At 39.8% G+C, this 24,313-nt stretch overlaps 1 protein-coding gene across 3 annotated transcripts in view; it reads left to right on the top strand.

Annotated features, from left to right (window-relative positions):
* kiaa1217 (KIAA1217 ortholog) overlaps positions 1-24,313 on the top strand; it is a 124,228-nt gene that overhangs the window by 82,904 nt on the left and 17,011 nt on the right. Inside the window, exons 3-9 of one of the 3 annotated variants that reach the window (XM_084747644.1) lie at positions 2,780-2,860; positions 4,639-4,834; positions 8,332-8,530; positions 10,123-10,216; positions 18,109-18,914; positions 21,442-21,546; positions 22,059-22,108. In XM_084747644.1, coding sequence (XP_084603770.1) covers positions 2,780-2,860; positions 4,639-4,834; positions 8,332-8,530; positions 10,123-10,216; positions 18,109-18,914; positions 21,442-21,546; positions 22,059-22,108 — 1,531 coding nt within the window. Of the gene's footprint in view, positions 1-2,779; positions 2,861-4,638; positions 4,835-8,331; positions 8,531-10,122; positions 10,217-18,108; positions 18,915-21,441; positions 21,547-22,058; positions 22,109-24,313 lie in introns of those variants that run through there. The other 2 variants (XM_084747645.1, XM_084747643.1) reach the window with 2 other exon arrangements.

Genomic DNA, 24,313 nt, shown 5'->3' with positions numbered 1-24,313 from the left:
TGTATGGTTTCGACTGAAGTGGGGGAAGTCACTGGTGTGGAATGTACTGTTAGGTGTGAGCGGGTTGAAGCAGGTTTTTTTTTTTACGGTGCTAATCAGCGGTTTGCCTGCGGTTTTCACATCTGGACCCTGAAGTGGGAAATGGATTTATCCTAGACAGGAAGTGTCTTCGCCATTTCGGCAGTATCATAGGTAGCCGCTGTCAGAATGATGATCTCTGGGCACATGCATGAGAAAGAAGGAGGAAGAGATACAGAGGAGTTCATCTGGAGCTAAACTGTTGACCTTTGGAGGGGACACCTCATTTGTCAGATGTGGACTGGCGTGGAGTGGTTTAACTTAATTACCCCTTTCCACAGGGAGGCAGAAGGTCTCATTTGCAATTTTCTCCACTTTTATAAGTGACTGCTTCCGCTTGAACTATCTTTTTCTCCTGTGCAATTCTTCTCCACCTGTCACATTGTGTATTGTAACGGTTTCCTGAGATTTAGCAAAAGTTGAAAGCAACAGTTTTAATTAGCAAGACTATATACCTTTTAAAAGAAGAACTACCAGTTTTATCCTGAAATTAAACATGTATGCTTCATAAGATTTTTTTTTAATTCTATACTGTCAGAGGTTTGCCATTATGGTCTTATGACCATCAACTGTATAAAAATATAAAAATGGACAACAAAGGATGTTCTAAAAACGAAAAAAGTAAAAGAAAGTGAAAGAAGAAGCAGGCAAAGGTTACTTAGTCCCAGTTAAACTACAGTTTGGTGCACAGGCATTGTTGTGGAGTAGTTTCATCTTGTGACACTTCAACGACTAGTTTCAGCAGGTCAATGCCTTCTCATATCTGTCCATTAAATATGATGTCAGAGCCAGGAGGGTGTTCCAGCAGGGGGAACAGCTAACCTGGCTCTGTCTGTGTGATTTCGATGTCATCCAGTTTCTTTAAAGGCTCGACTCCATCACATTTCATTTATGAACTTTGTCTTAAATTATCTGACAGTAGGGCTGGGCAAAATTTGTGTTTTTTATCATGCAAAAAAGTACAATGAACTCATGAAATGTGATAGTTAAATAAACTTTTATACAAGTTCAACTTTGAATGCAGGTTCCTCTTCCTCCGCTTTGGTATTTTAGAAAATATTCTGTTACAGTGCCAGACCACTCTGATATAATTACTACCTACAGCTGATGAGGGAAGCCAATATGATTCAGCATTCCCAAGGGTGACACAGTAGCATATGAGAAGGTAGAGGAGCAGTGTGGGAGGGCTGTTTGGACCCTCCACCACTGAATACACTCATAAATCATTCAGTGTCCAGATTAAATTCCCCGACACATGTCTGGTTTCAGGTGGCATGTCAACTCCATATGACCCTTCTGTTTTAAAAGGTGACTATCAACATGTATTAACAGTTCGAGGGCACATTTTTATTCATGTATTTTTAATCTCTCGGTGTTGCAGCCTAAGCGTATTTTAATGGAATTATGGGAGGAGTTGAGTGATGGCTCAGCAGTTTTTGCCTGCTGTGTTAGGGTGCTGTGAAGGTGCATCACATGAGCATTCGCACGCTTTGACTCAGCAGATATCACGAGGATGAGGAATGTGATGGGTGTAAATGCACCCGAGATATTTATAATGTTGATAATGGCAATTAAAGGGATAGTTTGGATTATTTTAAACGGGGTTGTATGAGTTACTTATCGATAGTCAGTGTGTTATCTACAGCAGGTGCCGGTCAAGAAGCTGCCAGTTTGGAGAAGCAGAAGAAAGCAAGCACAGAAGCTAAGCATTGTACTGCTGTGAAGGTATTTTAGCCACTTAAAAGTCACCTAAAAAATAAATACCAGTATGATAAAGTATACACTAGGCCTATATTTTGAATATTTTCACCGCTTCACTTTGTCGGCAGAGTGTTTTCTGACGGGAAACCAACATTATGTAAGCTAAATATCGGTCTCTCCAAATCAACCAAACTCAATATGCAAAATCAGTCATTTTACCACGCAAAAGATGGAAATTGCTGGTCTACCACTGCTTCATCCTGTTAGTTTTTTTGTGTTATTGTGTGACTTCTGACTTCACCAAAGTTAAAAAAAAAAATAACAAACATGGTAATAAAACAGGGCAGTGAAAGACAGGCAACTCTTGTTTTCTGCAAGGTAAAATTGCTTATTTTCCTATTGAGTTTGGTTGGTTTGGAGAATGTGATATTTAACAGTGGTTTCTCTTCAGAAAAGGCTGTCTGACAGCAAGGTAAAGTGGTGAAAGTTTTCTAAATATAGCGTACATTTGAACTGATATTTATCTGTTTTAGGTGGACTGTTTATTTAAGTGGTTAAAATACCCTTTGTTGCTTATCCTGTCCATGGTAGTTCATTGCTTAGCTTCTTTCTGGTACTCCTCTCTTGTGCGCCCCTGCTGTAGTAAACTGATCAATGATAACAGTACCTCTTACAACCCCACTTCAAACAATTCAGACTATCCCTTTAATGTAATTGTAGAAATTATTAAGCGATGAGGTTTCAAGGATTTCTATGTCAGTGCTCATTAAACTCAAATAAGCTTATGAAAACTGCTTTTGGATTGCGTTGAAGATACCTTTTCATCTGTTCTCCTTTCACTCTCTACTTCTCTTAGGTTTTCTGCTGAAATTGATTTGTTTCCATGGCTCCTCTGTTTTGTTTGATGACCATTTCTTTTTCCATCTCACCCTCCCACTGGCATTTCTTGGCCATTTGCTTTTTGTTTTCTCCATCTCTCTTCTTTTTTTCCTCACGTCAGTCTTTGCAGGGCATGCTCTCCTCCCTTCACTCTGAGCTTGACATTCAGAGGTACTTGATGAAAATCCAATTGCCCCACAGAGTTAGTCAGCCTTTTTTTTTATCTTATCTGCATCATGCCATTGTGTTCGCATTTGCGTGTGGCCGTGTTTGCATCCTCGCTAACATCTGCTGTGTGACCACGTTCCCAACCCTGGTGCCCCTTGTGTGTCTCCTAGCACCTTCCCTGTCTGTCTGTGCCTGCCAAGCACACTGCCAGGCTGCCAGGTTAAACCAGTTCTGGCCATGAAAGCTCCCACAAATGTCAGCCGCACTTAATATAAAATGCTTAAATTCTTTATTCGTCTATACATGTGTGAGTGCGAGAGAACAGAAGCGTGTGTGCATGCAGGTGTGTTCGAGATAACCCGGTGGACCTGCCCTCGTGTCTCCAGCTGCATTATCTCCACGTCTGCCAGGGAAGAAGAGCATTTCATAAAGGGCCCAGTGTTCACTGACCCCTCAGTTTCAGTACCACCTCGTCCCCGTGGAACAGATCACCTTGCAGCAGCGCACAATAGCTCAATGGGCTCTGTAGTCTTGTCACACATCGTCTCATTGTAGCTGTGGTTTGAGGATGCCACGTCATGCAGATCAGATTACTCAGTAGCCAACTGATCTTCCAAGTTTTGATGACACATGTCTTGATCCTTAATCAGTGGTTTTCAAAAAAAATTCCTCTTCCACATTGTAGGCTTCTGTTTGATCTCTTTCAGTGTGTCATCATGCATGGTCTCATACACTGTTAGAACCATTATTAAATCAGACTCCTGGAGTTATGTGAAATTTAAAAGTTGAGACTCCTGTATTCTTTATACTTGGTAACTTTTAGCGTTGTGGGGTGCTTGTGGGACAGCGCTGAGCAGCAGGGTTAGATGTGTGAGCATGTATCAGAGACATGCAGTATTAACACCTCTCTACACTTTTGCATGGCTGCAGTCTTTTGGTTTATTTAGTTGCTGTGCTGGAGTCGAGCTCAAAGTCAACATCAAAGGTGCTTTATTCTAGCTCACCCAAGAATGAGATGCGGTGTTGTTTTCTAACTCCACCACATTCGTCATGTCTTAAAGGGATGGTTCAGATTATTTAGTGTGGTGTCGTCAGTGTATTACTTATTGCAGATGCCGGTCAGCACACCCTGAGTTTTGAGAAGCACAGAGGGCACTCAGATGGAAGCATAGCAAAGTACTGCTTTCTCTTAATCAGTTAAACACCATTACCACAACAAGTAATTTTACCTCGCAGATCATGGGAGTTGCTGGTCTACCACTGTTTCGATCGGTTAAGTCACATTAACAAAAACAAACTAACAGATCAAGGAAACAGTAGACCAGCAACTTCTGTCTTCAGTGATGTAAAATTACGGAGTTTTGTTGGTTCTGAGAGAGTGATATTTGGCTTATATAATGGTGGTTTCCTGTCAGAAAAGGCTGGGAAAGTGCAGTGGTAAAAATATTCTAAATATAGTGTACATTTAAACTGAGATTCATTTTTTTAGGTGGAAATACCTTTTGTCTCTGCCCACAGCAGTTTATTGCGTAGCTTCCATGTTGGTACTCCTCTCTGCTTCTCAAAATTAAGGGCATGCCGACCGGCATATGCTGTAGGAAATTCACTGACTATCTATAAGTACCTCATACATCCCCACTTCAAATAATCAATAATCCTTTCATGGAGTATATTTGACACTCACTGAAGAATTAGAAAACTTTGTTGTGTCGTTTGGAGAATGAACTCAAGCATGTATTGTATCGTATTTTGTCCAATGTGTCCGTGGTCTCACCCGTAACGTGTTATGTTTCCATGTGCCTCCCCCTCCAGAGCAGAAGCCCAAAGCACGGCCCCAGCCCGCAACCCAGCGTCGGCGATCAGGTCGACCACCTCTCTCTGGCCTCCCTGGATTCACTGGACACCATGTCTGAGGCCGACGCACCCACAGGATTCACCCGCGGCAGCCGGGTTCGTGCGAGCCTGCCCGTGGTGCGATCGACCAACCAGACAAAGGACCGCTCACTAGGTATGATGTCTGTGAGGCTTTTGGCTTGATGACAGTTCAGTCAGTTGAGAAAATTTCTTATGTGAATTAGAATGCTTGTTGTTTGTGTTTGTTGACTACAAAATGTGACAATCAACTGTCATCTAGTTTCAGTTTCTCTCAAAATCCCCAAACTGTCAATATTGTGCCACGCAAAACTTCTTCTATCTGGTCTGTTAAAACTTATTAAGAACAAAGGCTCTATCTGGGATCTTAAATTGACTTTGTGAATAGACTGAGGTGAAAGTGAGTTGACATTAATCCTCTATGATAACCTACATTTTGCAGCTCTTTTAGCATAATCTCGTCATAACTTTCACATTCTCTGAAATAGCTCCGCACCACACCACGATCTCGCCATTTCACCTTGTCCAAGTCTTTCCCTCTCGCTCCATCTATCTTCTCCTCTCCACCCCCCACCCCCCACTCTCTCCACCTCAGCTCACAGCTCCGTTTTAATTAGAATTCATTTCCTCTGTAGTGAAAGATTAGGGAATCCATCCACAATATGCCATCGTGTTATTGACAGGATTAGAAATGGGTCGCCTTATCAACGCACATGCCGCTTCATTTGCATCCATATGCGCAGAAACACTGGAATTAGGTTGCTGCATGGAAAGAGTTTGAGAACTCCCCAAACAAAGTGTAGAGTCTAAGTAATTTTTTAGGAGGAGGATAGTGTTCAAAGGTAGCTCACAACTCAGCACGGCATCTGCTGCTGAATAATAGCAAAGCGTCTGAGTGGCACCGCCTTTTGACCAAAGTGAAAATGAATGAAACTCTAGGGTGCCGTTTTCCACACTTCTCAGTGCCAATAGCGTCTCCTGCTTTGCTGGAGAAGCAAACCTGTACAAAAACACTTTAAACAAATATGCTTTTACCATGCATGCGTGCACACACATCTCTCTTCCTTGAAAACATCAGGACAAAGCGTTAGGACAGTGGGGGGTTATGGTGTGATGAAGGGGGAGGAGAGAAAAGGGGGCACCACTTAACTCCAGTGTCCCTCCCACAGGCTCACACACACACACACACACACGCACACACAAACACACAGGCACACACTTCGCTGGGTCCCAACGGACGTTTGGGGCTTCTTCAGCTTGTGCTGTAGGAGTTGTTGCGTGGTCTTTTCCAGAGCATCATACGACTCAGCAGAAAACAGGAAAGCCTTAAAACCCCTGATGTGAGTATCAGATTTAATCTAGAGTGTGGGATCAAGTGTATTGTATTTCAGGTAATTTATTCTGTGGTTGTAATGCAGTATTCATATGCTTTTTTTTGTTGCATTTCAAGCATTAATGTTTGCAGAATTGTATTTTTTCACGACTACGCTTAGTTTAAAGTTTTGTGTCTCGCTTGAGAACTGTGGAAAACTTTTTAAAGCTCAGACAGTCTGCAGCACTGTGCCCATTTGGTCAGGAAACCCACTGGCCATTTGCTTCCAAACGCAGGAATGTAACACGACTCTTTGTTAGAACCGAGCTCTTCAACTTGGTTGCAGCAAGTAAAAACTCTAAAAACTTCATGAACGCAGGCTTCAATCAATGGTGCTTTGTCATCAAACTCATTCGCATTAATTGCTAACATCTGGATGAAAACTAGCCAACTGTTAACATAACAGCTCTTGGGGGGGAAAGATGGAGTTATTCTGCAAATGGGCACTTTGTTAAGTTATTACTACCAAGAAACCCAGACAGAGCAGAGAGAGCAATGATAGACTCAGCAATTTTATTTCCTGGATTTGCCCTCTCTCTGTCTCACTCTGTCTCGTGGAGCATGTAGGATCTTGTATAATATTTCACCAACATCTGGTAGCTTTTACTGGCTCTGCCCTTTTATGGGGTTACACCAACTAAAACTGTAGCTTTTTTCCTTAAAAAACAGCTATTTTCAGGGCATGAATGCAAAAGTAGCCTTATGTCTTTTGTCTCAGCAGTGCATGGAATGTGACATTCTGGATGATTTTATTGAAATACAAAACAATATGACTACAGGAGGAACACAAACTTATTAAACTCCTTTGTTCGTTTATTAAAGTTCTATCATTGCTGCAGATAACCCCTATAAAAGTCTGTGTCATGCTGTTTGGAGCAATGAATCACATAAAAGAAATAGAAATGTACTTTTTTTTTTTCTTTCCCCTGGCATTGTTTATACAAGTGCAGTGTGGGCGTTTCCATAAATTTAGCGGGGGAGACATCTGTTTTTCTAAAGCACGGTACAGAAGCCACACCCAGAGTTCAGAGGTTCAGGCTTTGGTCCTTTTGATGCACAACTTTTACTGTTCCACCCGCAGCACACAGTCCTGCTTCTGTGCCTTATTGCTGCTCCAACTTAGTAATTTGTCTGCAATATAGAGCATGATGTCCTCAGACACAGACAGTAATATGAACAAGAGTTGAGTGTCAGGTTTAGTAAAAATACAGCATGTCTTACAAGAATGCTCCTGCAAAATCTACCAGGAAAACATGACCCCCAGAGGAGTTTTTATTGGTTTCTCTAACTTTGATGTCCTTCAGGCAGCAAGTTAGGGTGAGCTTTCATTCATTACCTCAATTTGAAAGCTAAAAAAATATTTAAGACACTGAGCAGCCATGAGCAGACATTGTGATGCAGGCAAGATGCCAATTGTGTTTTCACAGGTTAGGAATACCACATGATTTTTATTTAGGTCATTTGTTGGAGGCCTTACACAACTGCAAAAATAATGTTTTTTTTTATATTTTACCAGGTTTGTTGTGGCATTGTCTTCTTTTCTGACATGAATTCTAAAAGATGAAAAATAGTTGAAAAAGGTCCATAATCAGATTTTGACCAACTTTTATTGAGCATGTTCAGTTGCTAACTTCCTTCAATACTTGATGCAGCAGTTTGAGACCAAAAGCCCTGCTGTCAGCGTGCAAAATACCCGTCCGTAATTGGAGGGCCCCCTTTACTTATGTTTTTGTTGTTATTCTGATTCAGCTTTTCACACTTGAATCCAGAGTTAGGAAGTAATGCATATGTATTGAAACTGTGTCACCTATGGAAGATAGCCTTACGAGAAACAATTAAGTATTCATTGACAATATAAAAGAAAATACAACCACAGTATTATTTCTGAATACATTTTTTGCAGTTTTAGTAATGAAATGTCAAATTATTTTTTAAAAGATTTTTCCAGATGTTCCCCTAAATTTTAAGACTTTCAGGGGTTCTCGTGTGTCAATCAAGTGGCCCCAAGACCCCCTGTAGTTCACACCACGCCTACAGTGGTTCATATCCGGAGGGTTTCTACGGCTGCACGATGAGTTGTGTTTGAATCAACAGGTTAACACTGCAAGGAGGACAAAAACAGTGAGCTTACAATCCAGGAGAGAAACAAAAGTGTATGGCTGCTCATGCATTTTACTGGAATCACATGCCCTGCGAAAGATTTCCAAGAATTTAAAGGAGTTTGCTAATCAGCCCTGCTCTCCCCTGCTCTCTGTCTGCAGGAGTGCTGTACCTGCAGTACGGGGACGAGACCAAACAGATCCGCATGCCTAATGAGATCACCAGCATCGACACTGTCAGAGCTCTGTTTGTTAGTGCCTTCCCACAGCAGCTCACCATGAAGATGCTGGAGTCGCCCAGCGTCGCCGTCTACGTCAAAGACGACATGAGGAATATGTACTATGAGCTCAGCGATGTCAGGTAAAGATGTGTTTTTGTGTGTGATAAATATGGGCACTGGCTAAGGTAGGACTACAACAATATATTGAATTTTGCAAGAGAAATTGTACTGGACTGTAACAATATCTACTGCAATATTACATGGTTAATTGTTTTATTATTTTTACTTTATTTTATAAAAGGACTACTACTGACAGCTGCATTGTTTTCAGAGACAGACACTTTTTTGCACATATTTAGGTCATGGCTGGCTACTTTTTGTGTATTATATTAAAGAAGGAATACAGAAGCACTTTAAATTTAAAGGAAAAACAAATTTTAATCACCAAACAATGCTATACACGTCAGATTTATTATTTAATAAATGACATTTTTTGAGTTGTCATATTTCTTTGTTTTTTAATATTGCAATAAATATAGTTTTGTGGCCTTTTTATCATGGTGTTATTCCATGGCTTTATTAAATAATTGGACAGTTACAGCATTCTAAGGTCTGTTTTTGCTGATTTCTTTTGGTAAGTAATCATGTAATAAGTGGGATAATGTACAGTGAGTAGGTCATTATTGCAATATATTACTTCCTGCATCACCCTGTGAGGTTTATTTTGCATTAATGACCTGCTGCTGTTCATTATTTAATAATACCTTGAGTTTCTGGTATTGTTACATTCCTAGAATAAAGTGGACAGCATACAGTGTAGTGTGTTAAAGGGACATCCAAGGCTCATAATGCTCCATAGTTTCAATCTTTCCTTTTCTCCTCCCTTAGCCCTTCCTGTCTAAACTCCATCTGCACAGGAAACGTCACTGGCCAGGAAAACCCGCTTCCTTTTACCCTCATGTTGAAACTTAATAGAAAGAAAGTTATTTGGAGCCAAAGCCCTATGGCAAAATATCTCCGACATACCCAAACAAACTGAAGAGCACTCATGAGAGACTCCGATGACTTTCCTGCCTGTTGTCCTCTCTCCTCTGGTGAAAGTTTGACTCTAGAAAGTTTGAGCAATGTGAGCTTTTTGATGTCCCTTTATGCAGTTTCCAAAGTATTGTGTACTGAGTTGTGTGTGTCATTTACAAGCACACAAACACGGAGACGCAGACTAGCTGACTGCTTTTTCTTGCTTATACTTTGCTGGTTTGGTATTCAACAGCATGTCTTATCAGTAATACAGCAGATTTCTTGTGCTGAGATAGTATACACCCATTTGTTCTAGTTCTTTTTGAGAAAAAAAAACACTACTTTTGAAGACATAAGCAACTTTGCCCTGTAGTCTCCAGAGTTCCTGCTCGAAGTGCAATGTGTACTTTGTGACTAATACTTTATCAGGGCTGTAAAAAATGTCTTGTGATTCCTTTAGTGTCCAGGGTGCAACACTGTAGTGAGAGACCACTTGTGTAGTCGAGCCACGTTTCAACACTGTATTAGTCGATGTTTTTATAGACTTTAGAGAATTAGAGGAAATGTCATATAACAGAGGGCTGTCAGAGCCTCTGTCAGGGTATGTACCCTTGGCGGGGCTGTTAAAGAGAGCCAGGCTGCGGCAGGATCGGCCGCTGTCGGACGGTGATATCTGGGCTGCCTTTTTACCTTCGTACACTTCTTCCCCCTACAGAAACATCACAGATCACTCCTGCCTGAAGGTCTACCACAAAGACCCAGCACAGGCGTTCAACCATGGGCCAAGACCTGCCAATGGCGATGCCAGGGTGAGTACTCAACCGACACAGATGCAAACACAGCAGTGAGGAACGGTGGAGAGAACAGATCAGTTTGCAGCTAATGAACATGCACACTCATGCCATTATATATGGACAGAAGTGTCAACGTGGCTTGAGTCTCTGTTACATTGAGAAACAGACAGATAAATCTGCTTTATCTCGTCTCTCTCTTCATCCATGCTGTTTTATGGCATGTTCAGTTGACTGATTGATTGCCCAGTTTGATATTTCAACCATATATTAGTGTTAAAGTTTGCTGTCTGCTGTAGTGTAAAACATTCTCAAATTGTTGTTAATAACCATAGCTATAAGGTATCCTGGTCACTCAAATTAATGCAAAAAAAAAAAAAAAAAATTACATCCACACAGGGTTCAATCCAAAAAAGAAGAAATGAAGATGAACTAGCTCATGACTCATAATTTAATAAGACAAATTCATTAGGATAAGGGAAGACACGCTTGCATTCAACTCACATGGTGCCTATAGCCAGGTTGATATATGGTTTGCTGCACACAGTTTAATTTGAATCTAGCATGAGTAAAATTTGTGTTGGAACTGATAAGCAGATCCAAAGTTAAATTATCCCTTGAAATGATTCCTTTGAAATCATAATTTTGGAATTGATTCTTATTTGTAATCGGTTCTCAATGCCCAACCCTAGCGGTAAACAAAAGGTTTATTTTTACAAAACGAGAGAAAGACAAGCAAGTTTTATTTTGTTTCTGTGGAGTTTGAAAGAAGACAATGATGCTACCAGTTATCTAAGACTGGGAAGATTATCAAAATGTTCAATAAAACTATGTGCAAATGAACAGTACTTAAAAATGTACTAAAATGTAGCACGCTAACTGTGAAAAGTGAAGTAACTGACTTAAGGATTAAAAATTACTAAGTATGTTGGTGAAGGTAAAGTCTATGTAACATTAACAATAAAATAGACATGCAGCTGGTAAAAGGAATTCAGAATTGTGTTGAAAACATCAGTAGCTGCAAGGAGATGATCCAGACCTGTTACAGATGTAGCCCTGCTGCCAGTTCCTCTTATTCTCACATCCTGTTTGCCGTTAAGGGAAGGAATGTCCCCCTGCCTCCTCTTAATCTGTTTAGAGGGGGTCTCATATTGTTCTGCCAGGGGCCTACGATTGGGCCACGCCTGCACGCTCTGCTGCAGCTTGCTTAAGGGACAATTGAACTCAAATCTCAAGACTATTTTCCTTGTTCATTCTTCCCCCAATATCGGCCCTAATCTCTTTCTCTTGTTCTGATTCCAGCATGTTTGTTTCCTGCTGATGTAACGAAACTAAAGCCCCAAAGAGCCGTTTCCTCAAATGTTCCTCCTCAAATCCACCTCTAATCCGTCTGACCCTTTATCTAACCCGCTGCTCCTCTCCGCCTGCCGCAGATTTCCAGGCATTGCAGCACCATTGTGATACTGCAAAAATTACATTAACCTCAGCTATAATCCCATTGCCACAAACTGTATGTGTCACATAAGTGTAAAGTGAAATTGATAAAGTTTAAAGGAATGATGAGGCAAACATGATGATGGTTTAAGAGGTCTCGGTTCAGATGGCGTGATGACTTTAGGGTGCCACAGAAACTCTGTTTGTTCGCTGCTGCTGACAGGCGAGTTGCTCCAGCCGACTTTCTGTGATGGGGTCCTTCAAGGGGACGTGAACAAAAGACATTTGAGAAAAAAAGATTGCAAAAGAGATACAACTGAAAAAGTGAAAGGGCAATTTAATAGTGCAAACAGTTTCAGAGCAGGGAAGGCAACAGTGGAAGAACATTAATAATGTGGGGTAGTTTTTTGCCTTTTTTTCCCAGTTTTATACAATTTTGCATATTTAAAAACTGGCACTTGCTGACTTAGGAGGATTGAACAATATAACGTGCATTGGATGAACTGAAATGCATTAGCAAAGAGAAGCAGGCCAACTTTACAAGTGCTCTTGTGCAAACATTGTGAAACCTAGGCATGGAGTAGAGATATGCTGAAGAAGATTTTTGTCATGAGTACTTCTGTAACTGTTTAACCAAGCTGCAGTTGACACAGACATGGAGGTTGGATGTGGTTGTGGGGTGTGGAGGCCAAGTTGGTGAACGGTGCAGAACAGGAAATTAATTAAGACATTTGACGCAAGTTATTATTTATTGTACTGATAATGAAGTTCATTCTAGAATAGAAAAATATATATAATCATAGAGAAATTAATAGGAAAATAGAAAAAAATGTACATTCTACTACAATATATAACAAAAACAATGTAATAATTGTATATCAGAAATAAATACAAATAAGAAGTATGTTGCAATGAGCCTTGTTCTTCAATGTGTAACAGCAATATTCATGTATACATAAAAATGTACAATAAGTAGGAAAAAATAAATAAAAAATGCAAGGATTATGTACATAACATCATGCCACAATGTAAACTGTAAATGTTAATACTATATGTATTGTACAGTTGTAGCAGAGAAATTGTGATGTCACTCAATAGTGTGCAGTTAAAAATATAAGTATTGGATGATAAAATCAGCTACAATAATATCTAATCTGACAAGATATTTCAAAGCATTTAATTTGAATTCTTTTGCAAAATGCCAGTATATTCGTGAATCTTTTGCGAAGTTTAACGATGAACTTAAAAAGGAAAAAAAAAGCACATTTGAAGAGTCAAACTATTTTTTTGTTTTTGTTGTTGTAGTGATGTTAACAGACGTTTCATACCCCTGTTGTAAGCTGTGTATTTATTCTTGGCAGCTGTAAAACTGGACTGAATTTTTTTTGTTTGCTTTCTTTTTAAAGAATGCTCAAAAGAGACAAAAAACTCTTTCTAGTTTTTGTTTTTATTTCTTGGCAGCGTCTTTTAATAATGAAATAGAAGCCCTGCCACTCAAAGCAAAAGGCCAAATAGTACAACCTAATGAGGTATACACCTGTTCAAACACTTTTTCGGGGGAGGTGAGTTTCACATCTGTTTGGGCTATTGAGTGTCGTCTTCCTCACAGGAATGCCAGACCACAGATCAGATTTAAAGTATCATCTGCCATTACCTCTGTAACTGATCAAAGCTTTTTGGCCAAATAGATCCGTCTCTGGTTATGAAAACAACTCTCACCCTGTCTGTCGGTAATTGATTTAAGGTGGACAGATGTACGCGGTAATAAGTAACTTGATAAGCAGGATATGCAGAAGATGAAGAATGGTAGTAATGATACTTAAAATCGAAGTAAAAAATAATGATTAACAAAATAATAATAGAAAGAAAAAGAAAAGAAGAAGTCTGAAGACTGTTATCATAAAGAGTTATTTTCTTGCATTTGAAACATCTTTTGTTGCGCTTCACTTGATGGAAAAGCACAAATATTTTGAAATATTAATCTGTACTTGTGTAAGACATTGTGCACAAAGTGGTGCTTTGTATTCATTGAATAGTCAATAGTGGCTGTCAGTAGTGATGTTATGTACACATGACAGGAGGAGATGTTTGGTAAACAGAGGTTCACTCAGTGGCCAGCCTCTGTTCTTCTCTGGCTAATTCAGCTAATTGTGGTATTTATTCAAAGATGACAGTGTTACTTTTAATTATCTATCATAAATATCAACAAGCTCCCACCTTCTTTTTTTCTTCTTTTTTAAAGGAATAGTTTGAATTATTTTAAGTGTGGTTGCATGAGGTACATATCAATTGTCAGTGAATTACCTAAAGTAGACAGAGGTCGACACACCCCCAGTTTGGAGAAGCTGAGTACCAGCAGGGAGCTAAGCAATGGAAAAAAAAATAAATCAGTTTAAGTGTCTGCCAGAGTGGGAATTTCATGGAGGCCATGCAGGCCATTGGCCTTATACCCCTAAAAAAAAACATCTATCTACTCTAATCTATCTGCCCTGAGGTCACAGTGACCTTGATGCCCCACCCTCACTGCCCCAGCTGATTTCACCATTTTCTCCTCTGCCGCTTTCCTGCCATCTCATTTTGTAGACACCAGCGTCTTTTTTTATGATTCTTAATATGTAATGGGTAACATCAAGTGACACACTGCACAAATAACCAGTAGTGGTTCGATTTATAGTTCTGAGTTGTTGGAAAACCGTCTGGCTCTTTGTAACTACTACTAACTTTGATAGATTAACTAATATTTAATATGAAACGAAAAGTTTTTTCAAAAATGTATTTAGGCCCATTGCAAATAAAATCCATTTCATTAATACATTTAAAATAACATCATCCTTAGCCCCTAAGTTAAAGTCATTATTTTAGTGCTGCCTAAAATACTGAAATTCCAGGCCTGATATAGGCTATATTTAGAATATTTTCACTGCTTTACTTTGTTGTCAGACAGCCTTTTATGACGGGCATCCGCAATTATGTAAACCAAATGTCGCTCTCTCCAAATCAACCAGACTCCTTAAACAAATAGAGTAACTTTACCCTGCAGAATACAGGAGTTACTGGTCTACCACTGCCTCACCAGTTATGCTGTTTGTGTTATTGCGTGACTTTGATGTTTTAAAGGGTTGTCTCAGATTCACCAAAGTCCCACAATAACACAAACAGTGGCAGTAGATGTGTTCTGCAAGGTAAAATTGCTGTTTTTGCCAAAGGAGTCTGGTTGCTTTGAAGAGAGGGATATTTGGCTGGGAGTTTCCGAATAAAAGTCTTCCTACAGTGGTACTCTTACTGTGTGCCAACCACCATCTGCTGTATATAATACACTGACTATGGACCTCAGACCAACTAATAAATAAACTTGTACAGCACTTTTCTTAACACGGTTACAGAGTGCTTACAAAGTACCAAATAAAACCCCACTACAGAAAACCCAAGCCATCCCTTTAATACCACTTTGTAGACAGCAGCAGTACATCCAGCCATGGAGCCCACTATTTCAATGTTGACACACTTCCGCATGAGCACTGCAGCACGGCTCCTCTTTATCTGTTTAGCTTGGCTGCCTCTGAGGCTCTGCAGTTTGTGAATCAGTTTAGGAGCCCTCTCCATCTCCAACATGGCAAGAGATCGAGGCGACTTTGTGCGCTCCTACCAGACATGCTGCCCTCATTATTGGGAGCTTAAGAGGCACGATGGAAACAGAGACACAAGTCCACAAGTCAAACTCAAACCAAATGTTCCTCCGTACAACCTCCTGTTAGCCTGACATGGTTGCTCGTGTTTATTTTTCAAGCCTTTACTCCTCTGTTTTGTCTCAAAGCAGTAATTTATAAGCATGTTGTACAAGCGAATACAGACTGTCTTTATAAAGTCGGTGTATTTTAAGGATATTTTAACAATGGTTAGTCTTCCAAAGGCATAACATCTGTTTGGGATTGACAAGTGATGCCTGTTGAACTAAATTGTTCTTATAAGGCCGTGCTGGAATTGGCAACGCAGTGAGAGATGTTATTTAGCGCTCTGGAGAAATTCCTGCACAAGAGGGCAACCTTTCTTTTTATGTGTACGGGCACCTTGGATAGTGAAAGTCATTTGAGTTTGATGATGGTCTGCAGTGGCTCTGTGCGTCTCAGATTTCCCATTATATGTTTTGTTGTTGCTGCCATATTTATGGGCTGTGTGCGCTTGCTCTGCCAACAAGTTTCTTTTTTCCTTTGTTATCACAGCCAAGCCTGAGCCCTTTGTTACTGTACACTTTGAGCAGTTGTTTTCCAGTTCCTGCACACATACATACACACCTATTTCACACACACTCGTCACACCCACGTTATTGCATTCCACACTGTGTTAATCTGTATCGGCACTGGGTAAAAAATAAATAAAGACAACACCGAAAAAGCAAAGGGTAAAAAGCTATGTGAGGTCTTTGAAAGGGCTTTACATTAGGTTTTGACTTGTCTTTTTTTCGTAGGTGTTACCCATGAGTCACACCTGAAGGAACAATAGCTTGTTTGTTTGACAGCAATAGAGAGTTAGACAGGAAGAAAGATAGACTGGATTCGGTCCTGCATGTGACACACCTCAGCACAGTTGTTATCGTACCCAGCACATCACATATCTACGACTTCAATCACTGTTTACATGCAGTATTTCAGTTGTGCTTGTTAGCAAACTTCTATGGAGAATGGACTCAAGGTTAGACGATAGAAACTATATTCTACTATATATATGTACTACTGTAGTGTAGTAACACAGTATAATAGCACAACTAAACAAGAGCTGTAAGATAGCAAACTAACTTTAATGTTAGTTACACAGCAATGCAGTAGGCCTGTCTATCTCAGGTTTGTGTTAACTAAGCTAATAATAACTTACTTTGCAACTGTACTTACTTACTATACTTTGCCAATGTAGCAGCAAACTTTCCAAGTGTATTAAAATGAGAAAAGGTTTGTTTTGCTGCTTTCAAGTTCAGCTTTTCAAGGAAGAATAGTGTTATTTCCTCTCTGCAGCACAGTGTTTCACCCAGCACATCACATATCCACAGGTTCAGTTGATGTTTACACATTTCAGGTGTGCCTGTTGGCACAGGGATGTTTACGTTTATGGGAAATGAACTCAGGGTTGGACTGTATTAAACTCATACTGTCATATTGTAGTCTTGTACATTGATAGTTTCTGTTGTTGTAGAAGAGAGTCGTAAAGTTAACAAACTTAGTCTCAGTTACAGCAGTACCTATCTCAAGTTGACTGATGTTAACTAAGCTAATGTTAGCTAATGTTAGCTACCTTTAGCCACCACAAGCTACCACAGAAACAAATTCTCCACACATATTTACATGAAAAAAAGTTTTTTTTTTGCTTCTTCTAAGTTCAACTTTTCATTTGTAAGGAAGATTGTGTTATTTCTTCTTTAAAAAGTTGCAGTATTTAAGAAAGCTGTCAATTGTGGAAGTAACTAATGTTAGCTACTTCGGACACCACAAGCTACTGTAGCAGCACACTATAAAAATGAGAAAAAGGTTTGTTTGCTGCTGGTGAATTCAAATTTTCATTTGTAAAAGGAAGAAGTTTCAGTCTTGAATTAACTAAATTGGCAACACAAAAGGAGCCGCCACATTATTTTAGTAATGCAAACACTAGACAATGCTAACTGTGAAGAATTATGATAAGACTGTTGTTTATATTTATGCTGAAACTTGTCATACTTCACTACATTAACAAGATTTTCCTCTACTTCTGCTGTGTACAAGTAAAACTTTCACCTATTGGTTTATTCCTACAGCCTGAGCGCTTATATATTTGCCTTAAAAAAAAAAAGGCTTTAGGTAAATGAGGTTCAGTTTATTGTACATTAGCCTTCATGGGTTTTTTATGGGCGACCAAGTCTACTATTTAAATAGAGATTAGACAGATCTTTTTGCAAATTAACCAATTGCCTCCTTACCCTGGAGGTTCATGTGTAAACTTTTTTTTAAGCTACAGTCTTATCCCTAAGAGAGTAAGTTTAAAAAGGTAAACCAGCTCACCTTTATAAAAAAAAATAGACTTTGCCATCCAAAGAAATAATATTGTTTTGATGTATTGTAATATTATTTTATAGAGGCCTGTGGGTATAATATCCAGGACTTTGAGTGAAATCCTGTACTGTGTACCCACGGATAGTAGTCTTGCAAGTAACTATTTTCTTCTGCTTCTGGAAGAATTGCTGACAGGCTATTTTCTTTGAAAAACAACAGTGTAAACTGAGTTATATGAATGTTTTTGTTTCAAGGGCAACTTTAGTCCAGAAGTACATGATATATACAAAATAAACAGTAGCTGAAGCTCTCAAGCGGACAGAAGTATGTAGTCTGGTTTATTGACCGATCCTTAAATTGAGGGATTTCTTTCTTGATTTTCATGTATTATTTGAAGTAATAACAATCTGTTTTTACGTTTGTTAGTCTATAACTTCTCTAAATGCTTTTGTGCTTTTCCAGATGCACAGTGACATGGTGCACGCTGGTCGTGATGGCCCGCACCCTTTGAGACAGCCCCCCATGGGTCCCCCGCTTCACCACCCCATGCAAGGAGCGCTACCCCCGACTCCCCACTCAATGCCCCCATCCCCCTCCAGAATCCCATTTGGCCCACGGCAGGGCTCTGTACCTGGCAGCGCTACCATCCCAAGGGAACGAGTGTCTACCACCAACCCTCCGGCCCGCTCCATCTCACCCTGTCCTAGCGCCATCCTGGAGAGACGGGATGTCAAGCCAGATGAGGACATGGGTGGTAAAAGCCACACTCTATCCAGGGGAAATGAGGGGCTGTACGCAGACCCATACTTGCTCCAAGAGGGAAGGATGACCATGGCTACTGCCCATGGACCTCACCCCAATCCTGGGCTTGATGGTGCAGAACATGGCATGGGGGGAGGATTTCACCGTGCCTCCATCCGCTCCACAAGCTCCTACGGCGGGCCCAGCCCTACAGACACTATGGATCACCCGTCTCTGTACAGGCAGAAGTCCAGAAACAGCCAGCTGCCTACCCTGGGCTCCAAGACTCCTCCCCCATCCCCTCACCGGATGACCGAGGTACGGATGATTGACATCCATGGTGGGCCTCCTCATGGCGTTCCACCTCATGGCGTTCCCATGGAGAGGGGCTCACCTGTGCGCCAGTCCTTCAGGAAGGAGGAAATGGCAGGGACCAAGCCCCGGAGCAACATGGGATCACCTGTTGTTGCAGACATCCAGGGTCATCTCCAGGGGCCCATCCCGCCTTCCAGTGACCATCAGACACGGTAAGCACCAGGGGACCGGATGTTAAACACAGTGGGCCGGTGGGATGTTAAAATTAGGATTAAGACATTGCATGGGAGCATGGACTAACTCTGCATCCCAGTTTCACCCTAACCACGAGCTGCTGGTTTTCAATCCCTGGCTCTGACTCTGTTTCATCATCCATGACTGAAGGCAAGAATATTACCTGCCCTCTCACCGTCCTGAGCATTAACACTTTATGATAACCATCCTTAATAAATGGCAAATTGATAGTCAATTAAACATCGTACTGGGTTAAAATAAATATGTTGCAAGTTCATGTATGTATAACTTTATAATAGTCATGCAGATCACATTTATAGACACTTTACAAACTAGGTATTAGCCATTAACAAAGTATTACAAATATCTGGTGCGTTTCTCCATGTAATGATTTCGCAATGGTTTGCAAAAGATTTCCATTAACATTACAAATATTTAATATAGTTTATAAAAAACTTATAATATGCGCAACAATAACATAAATTAGATCTTTATTAATTATTAGTTAATATAATTAATTCTCATTTAATTTCACAGTGAAATAACTAGTAACTAAACAGTTTAATTGACTATCAATTTACCATTTATTAATGATGGTTATTATAAAGTGTTACTGATCTGCACATTAAGAACAGGACTAATGCACATGACTATGCATCAGTTTGGTTTGTGTATACAACCAGTTCTGCTTATCTGACCATTGTTTTCACAGTCTCTATTCAAACTCTGGAGCATACAGTGTTGATTATTATAGAGTGTAGAGACCCAGACATAGCTACCACCACTGAAACAGGATAGTATCTGGAGACCCTATTAACTCACAGTATATTTTTCCGTTACTCTGCGACTATTGTTCCAACAACAATCCCCTTGTACAGTCAATTCAGTTTGGATAATCCTGCAGATGTTTTGGTACCTGGGTTCGGTTTGTCTGCTCTGACTGAGAGCACATAAACATAGAAAGAGACCGAGGGATGCTTGCCACTTAGCCAGGCAAACGTGGTTTCATGAGAGGGAGGTTACAGAGGCTATATGCATACCTAAGCAAACCAAAGAAAATATTGACCAGGTTCAGTAAGTATTTGAAATGGGCCAATCAGTCAAACACATCAGGCTGGACCACCTGGGCAGCCCGAAAACCCCATTAGAAATGCCCTGGGAATGTGGGAAAAGAGCATAGGAATTTGTATTTGTAAGTATTGAACTTAACTTTCAAAATAAACATAGTTTCCACACTCAGACTAGGTTGCAGCAACAAAGATTAATAGTTTTAATTAGAGTTTAGAAACACTTAGTTTTAATGGGTAAATCTGGATTTAAAATTAAGCAGAACTCTGTTGCACAATTAAAAATTACAGTTTTAAACTCACTTTATTACATCCATGTTTAGTAATGTAAACCAAAATTAAACAGAGTATAATCAATCAAAGGCTGCCATGTTGTTGGGATCTAGTAAATATAAAAGGGGAAAAACTTTCTGCTGTCCTGGATTCATTAGCAAAACGTTGCATTGTTAGCAAGCTAGCTAAAAAGTTAACAAAACACTACATTGTTTGTGAGCTTTTTAAAAAAGTTATCAAATTGTTGCATTGTTTGCAAGCTAGTTCAAAATTTAAAAAAAACAAAAATGATGTTATATTGTTTGCTAACTAGCTAATAAGTTAGTTAGCCTAGTTAGTGAGTTTGCAGTTTTGTTGCAAGAGAATTAAATTTAGAGCTTGAAAGAGACATTTAAAATGAAACCTTGTAAACTTTAAGTTTATTTACATTAAACCATGATTTAGAAATTAATCCTTGTTGGTTCAACCCAGCCTCAGTGCTCTGAAGCTGTCATATAATTTATTTGTGTGAAATATGCCGTATGAGACTGAGGTTAGGATTGTTGTGGTCACATAGACCATGTGTCTGTCTATTGTCTAAAACCACAGTCTCCCCCTCCGTGTGTCCTCAGCTGGCCCCATATCCTTCCTCAAGATAAATGATGACATCTGAAACAAAAGTCGTTCTCTTTTCCAACCTCTAGGCTTACCAAACAATCTCAGTGTACGGTCCACTATTCACCCCTCTGGTGTCTGGCTGTCTTAAGGTGGTGTTATTTTCCAATTGTCCTTCCATTCTCTTCTGAGCGGCCACCACTTGTGACATACTCTTGTTTTATTTGAAAAAAAAACAAAACAATATGACCATCTTGTTTATTCCGTTTGGACTCAAGCTTTTTCTTTTTGTGAAAAGACTCAGTCAAGTGCTGTTGCACTGGTGTAACTCAGAAACTATTTATTTGACCAGAGTCAATATTTACTCGGGACGTAATTGCAAATCAATTGCAAAAAAAAATCTTGGTCGTGTAATCCCATGAAATAACAGACAGATTCATGGTCAGGTAATTAAAAACAATTGATTATTCTGTTACAGCCCTCCAGTTTTCATCCTGAGCTAATATTTGCTCTCGTGGCAGCTGCGACGTCCAATAGGCCTCAGTGTTGAAATTTTCTGATGTTTCTGCAGAGAGCGAATGAAGGCAATGGAGCACCAGATTGCCAGCTTGACTGGCCTTGTTCAGCATGCACTTTTAAAGGGGCCAAACACTAGTGGCACCAAGGAGCCTCTAAGGTAAGCAATCACGGCACAGGACAGAGTGAGGCATCAGGGGAAATGGAGTTTCAAATGAAAAGGCAGAGTGGGAAAGATAAAGATTCCCCTCTATAATGGCCATATCAAACACTCAGGTTAAATAGCATCTGGTGAGGAGGAAATAGGTTTGACTGTGAATCTGATATTGAAGTCATTTGCTCTCTAGATAAATGGCCAGTGTGTATGGTTTATCTGGCTGCATTTCAACTCTTTGCATTTTGATCTTCTCTGTGGAGACCTTGTGTTAATGTTTGCTCGACAGTTAGTCTAAAAGAAAATCTGTGACTGCAGTGAATTTGTATGTTTCTATGCTATGATGAAGCTTGTTAACATCATTAACATCATTTTAACCCCTTTGGATGTCAGTCTTTCCCATCATACTTTGTTGTAATGTGTTTGTTCATACTAATACTAACATATATAAAGTGCCACAGAATACTGTTTGCTCCCAATCAAAAACCCTGCTCTTATGGATCTTTCTCTGGCTGCAGCGAGAGACCACCGAAGACATCATCTCCAGCCCACAGCGCACATAGTTCAGGTTAGTGTCACTGTTATTCTGCTCTGTTTCATTACTTCTTTTTTTTTTCCTAAACAAGAGTTTTAGCGCCATAATGTCTTGTGCAGACAAGCCCACACATCAGTGTCAGTCAACAGTCTGCAATGAGCAGTGCTGGAGGCAGAGAAAACAAAGTCGGGCTTCTTTGCTTGTCATCGGTTCATATTTCCTTACAATCCTTCTCCCCCTGTACATCCAGTTTAATAGGAGGTAAGAGCCAGCAGAGCTAACACAAGCTCCTCAAAGCACTACTTAAAACAAGACGCTATTACTTCTCAAGCCTGCCAAGATGATTCAGCGATTCAATCCCAGCTCTGCAGTGGTCTGTGGCCAGATCTAGGTTTGATAAAAACATCTGCAACCTCACCAGTGGCAGGAAGGAAATAACACAACAGTATTCATGTGTCTTGCAAGCTTTTCTCATGTTTCGTGACACATTTCACACGTAGCTTTTGGAGGGATTTACTTGTCATGTTGTGCTTGAGTGAATCTCCAAAACATCAGTGGCACTCTTTTGCCACCGTCAAATGGTTATTTCTGAAGCCTTGAGAAGCAAGTAAGAAAAAAAAATCTGGTGATTCTTCTGTTTAAGTCAGTCTTAATTATTTTCTCTGCTGTTTATGACTTAAAAACATATGAAAAAGGTTTTGCCAGGATAATCTTTCGAAGATCCTTTTTTCTTTATCTGTGAAACAGATGTGAAACGAGATTGTCTTATCAAGAAGTTTTGCCAGGTGAAGAAAAGTTTTCCTAGGATAATGTTTCTATGTTAGTTTTTTTTTCCGTTTGTGAAAACAGGCAAACAAAGAAAGTTTTGCCAGGATCATGTTCGTTTATGTTTATTATTGTAATACTCATTTTGGCCACAAGAGGTTGAAGTACACCACAAGCCCATGTTTTTTTTCCACCAGTTCAAATCATCCTGGCAACATTTTTTTTAAATGATCCTGGCAGAAATTTATTTTCCACCTGTTTCCGAGATGGCAACATCTGTGATTTCCACCTGTTCTTGAGCCATAAACATGTGGCGCAAAAATAATTTAGATCAGAATCAGGGAATGGATCACCAGGTTTTTTTTTTGTTTGTTTGTTTTTTCTCACGTGCCTCTCAGGGCTTCCATAGCTTGATCATTGTTGCCACACAGCCTGCGCTTATTTTGATGGACATTGTGTCCTCAGTACCCAAAATACAGCAGTGTACACTATAACCTGTACTTCAAGTCTAGGCAGCTGTCAGGTAGCATGTAAGGAAGAGAGTTTTGGGATTATGAAGACAAAAGTTTGTTCTTTGACTGCCTCAGCAGAGGGTGAGTCTGCGTCAGTGGAGCTTAGAGTGCACTCTGAACATTCCCTGACCTATTGTGTAACTCACTGGCAGGGACACTACTTTCTGTAATGGACCTGATGTTTCTGAGGTTAAAGGATGGTTCTCCTAAGCTACAAAACAAATATTATATGACTTACATTGAGAGGTACACAGCCAAGCACATAGTTTTGGTTTTATTTGCCCACATTTTGAGCTATTCATCTTCGAGATTGCTGCCTCAAAGCCAGTGCAGTGGAGGGGAACGAAATTTAATTTAAGAAAAATCAAATTTAAAAAAAATCCAATGCAAACATGACACCTCTCAGACCATGGATCTCTTTCAACCAAAAACTAGTTTCTAATTAAACTGTAATGACTTGTTCGTAGAAATAGATGAGAAAATGCTGAGTGAACAAAGCCTTTGAAGGGATAGTTCAGGTTATTTGGGGTGGGGTGAGGTTAGATGACTGATTTTGCCAATGGAGTTTGGTTCAGAGAGAGTGATATTTGGCTTATATAAAAGCAGTTTCCCATAGGAAAAGTCTGTCTGATGGATAAATAAAGTAATTAAAATATTCTAAATAAAGTCTTTACTTACATTGATATAGATTTTTAAGTGCGTAAAATACATTTTTATGATCTTGTCCACAGTAGTACATAATTCCTACATGTCTCTTCCCCAAAAAGGGGATGTGTCAACTGCCATCTACTGTACATAATACTCTGACTGTGGATAAGTACATCATACAATCCAAACTACCCCTTTAATGTTGAAGTCTTCAACTCAACCTGCTTTGAGGGAAAGTGAATTGGATCGTTTATCAACCAATATTAAATTAACTCCCTCAGATAACCTGCCTCTGTCTTTAGGGGAATAAAAA

The sequence above is a fragment of the Lutjanus erythropterus genome, chromosome 21, assembly GCF_056507025.1.
Source record: "Lutjanus erythropterus isolate fLutEry1 chromosome 21, fLutEry1.hap2, whole genome shotgun sequence".
In the NCBI taxonomy this organism is placed as follows: domain Eukaryota; kingdom Metazoa; phylum Chordata; class Actinopteri; order Lutjaniformes; family Lutjanidae; genus Lutjanus; species Lutjanus erythropterus.
Note: the sequence above shows the minus strand (reverse complement) of the source record. Positions and strands in the feature narration are given on the sequence as shown.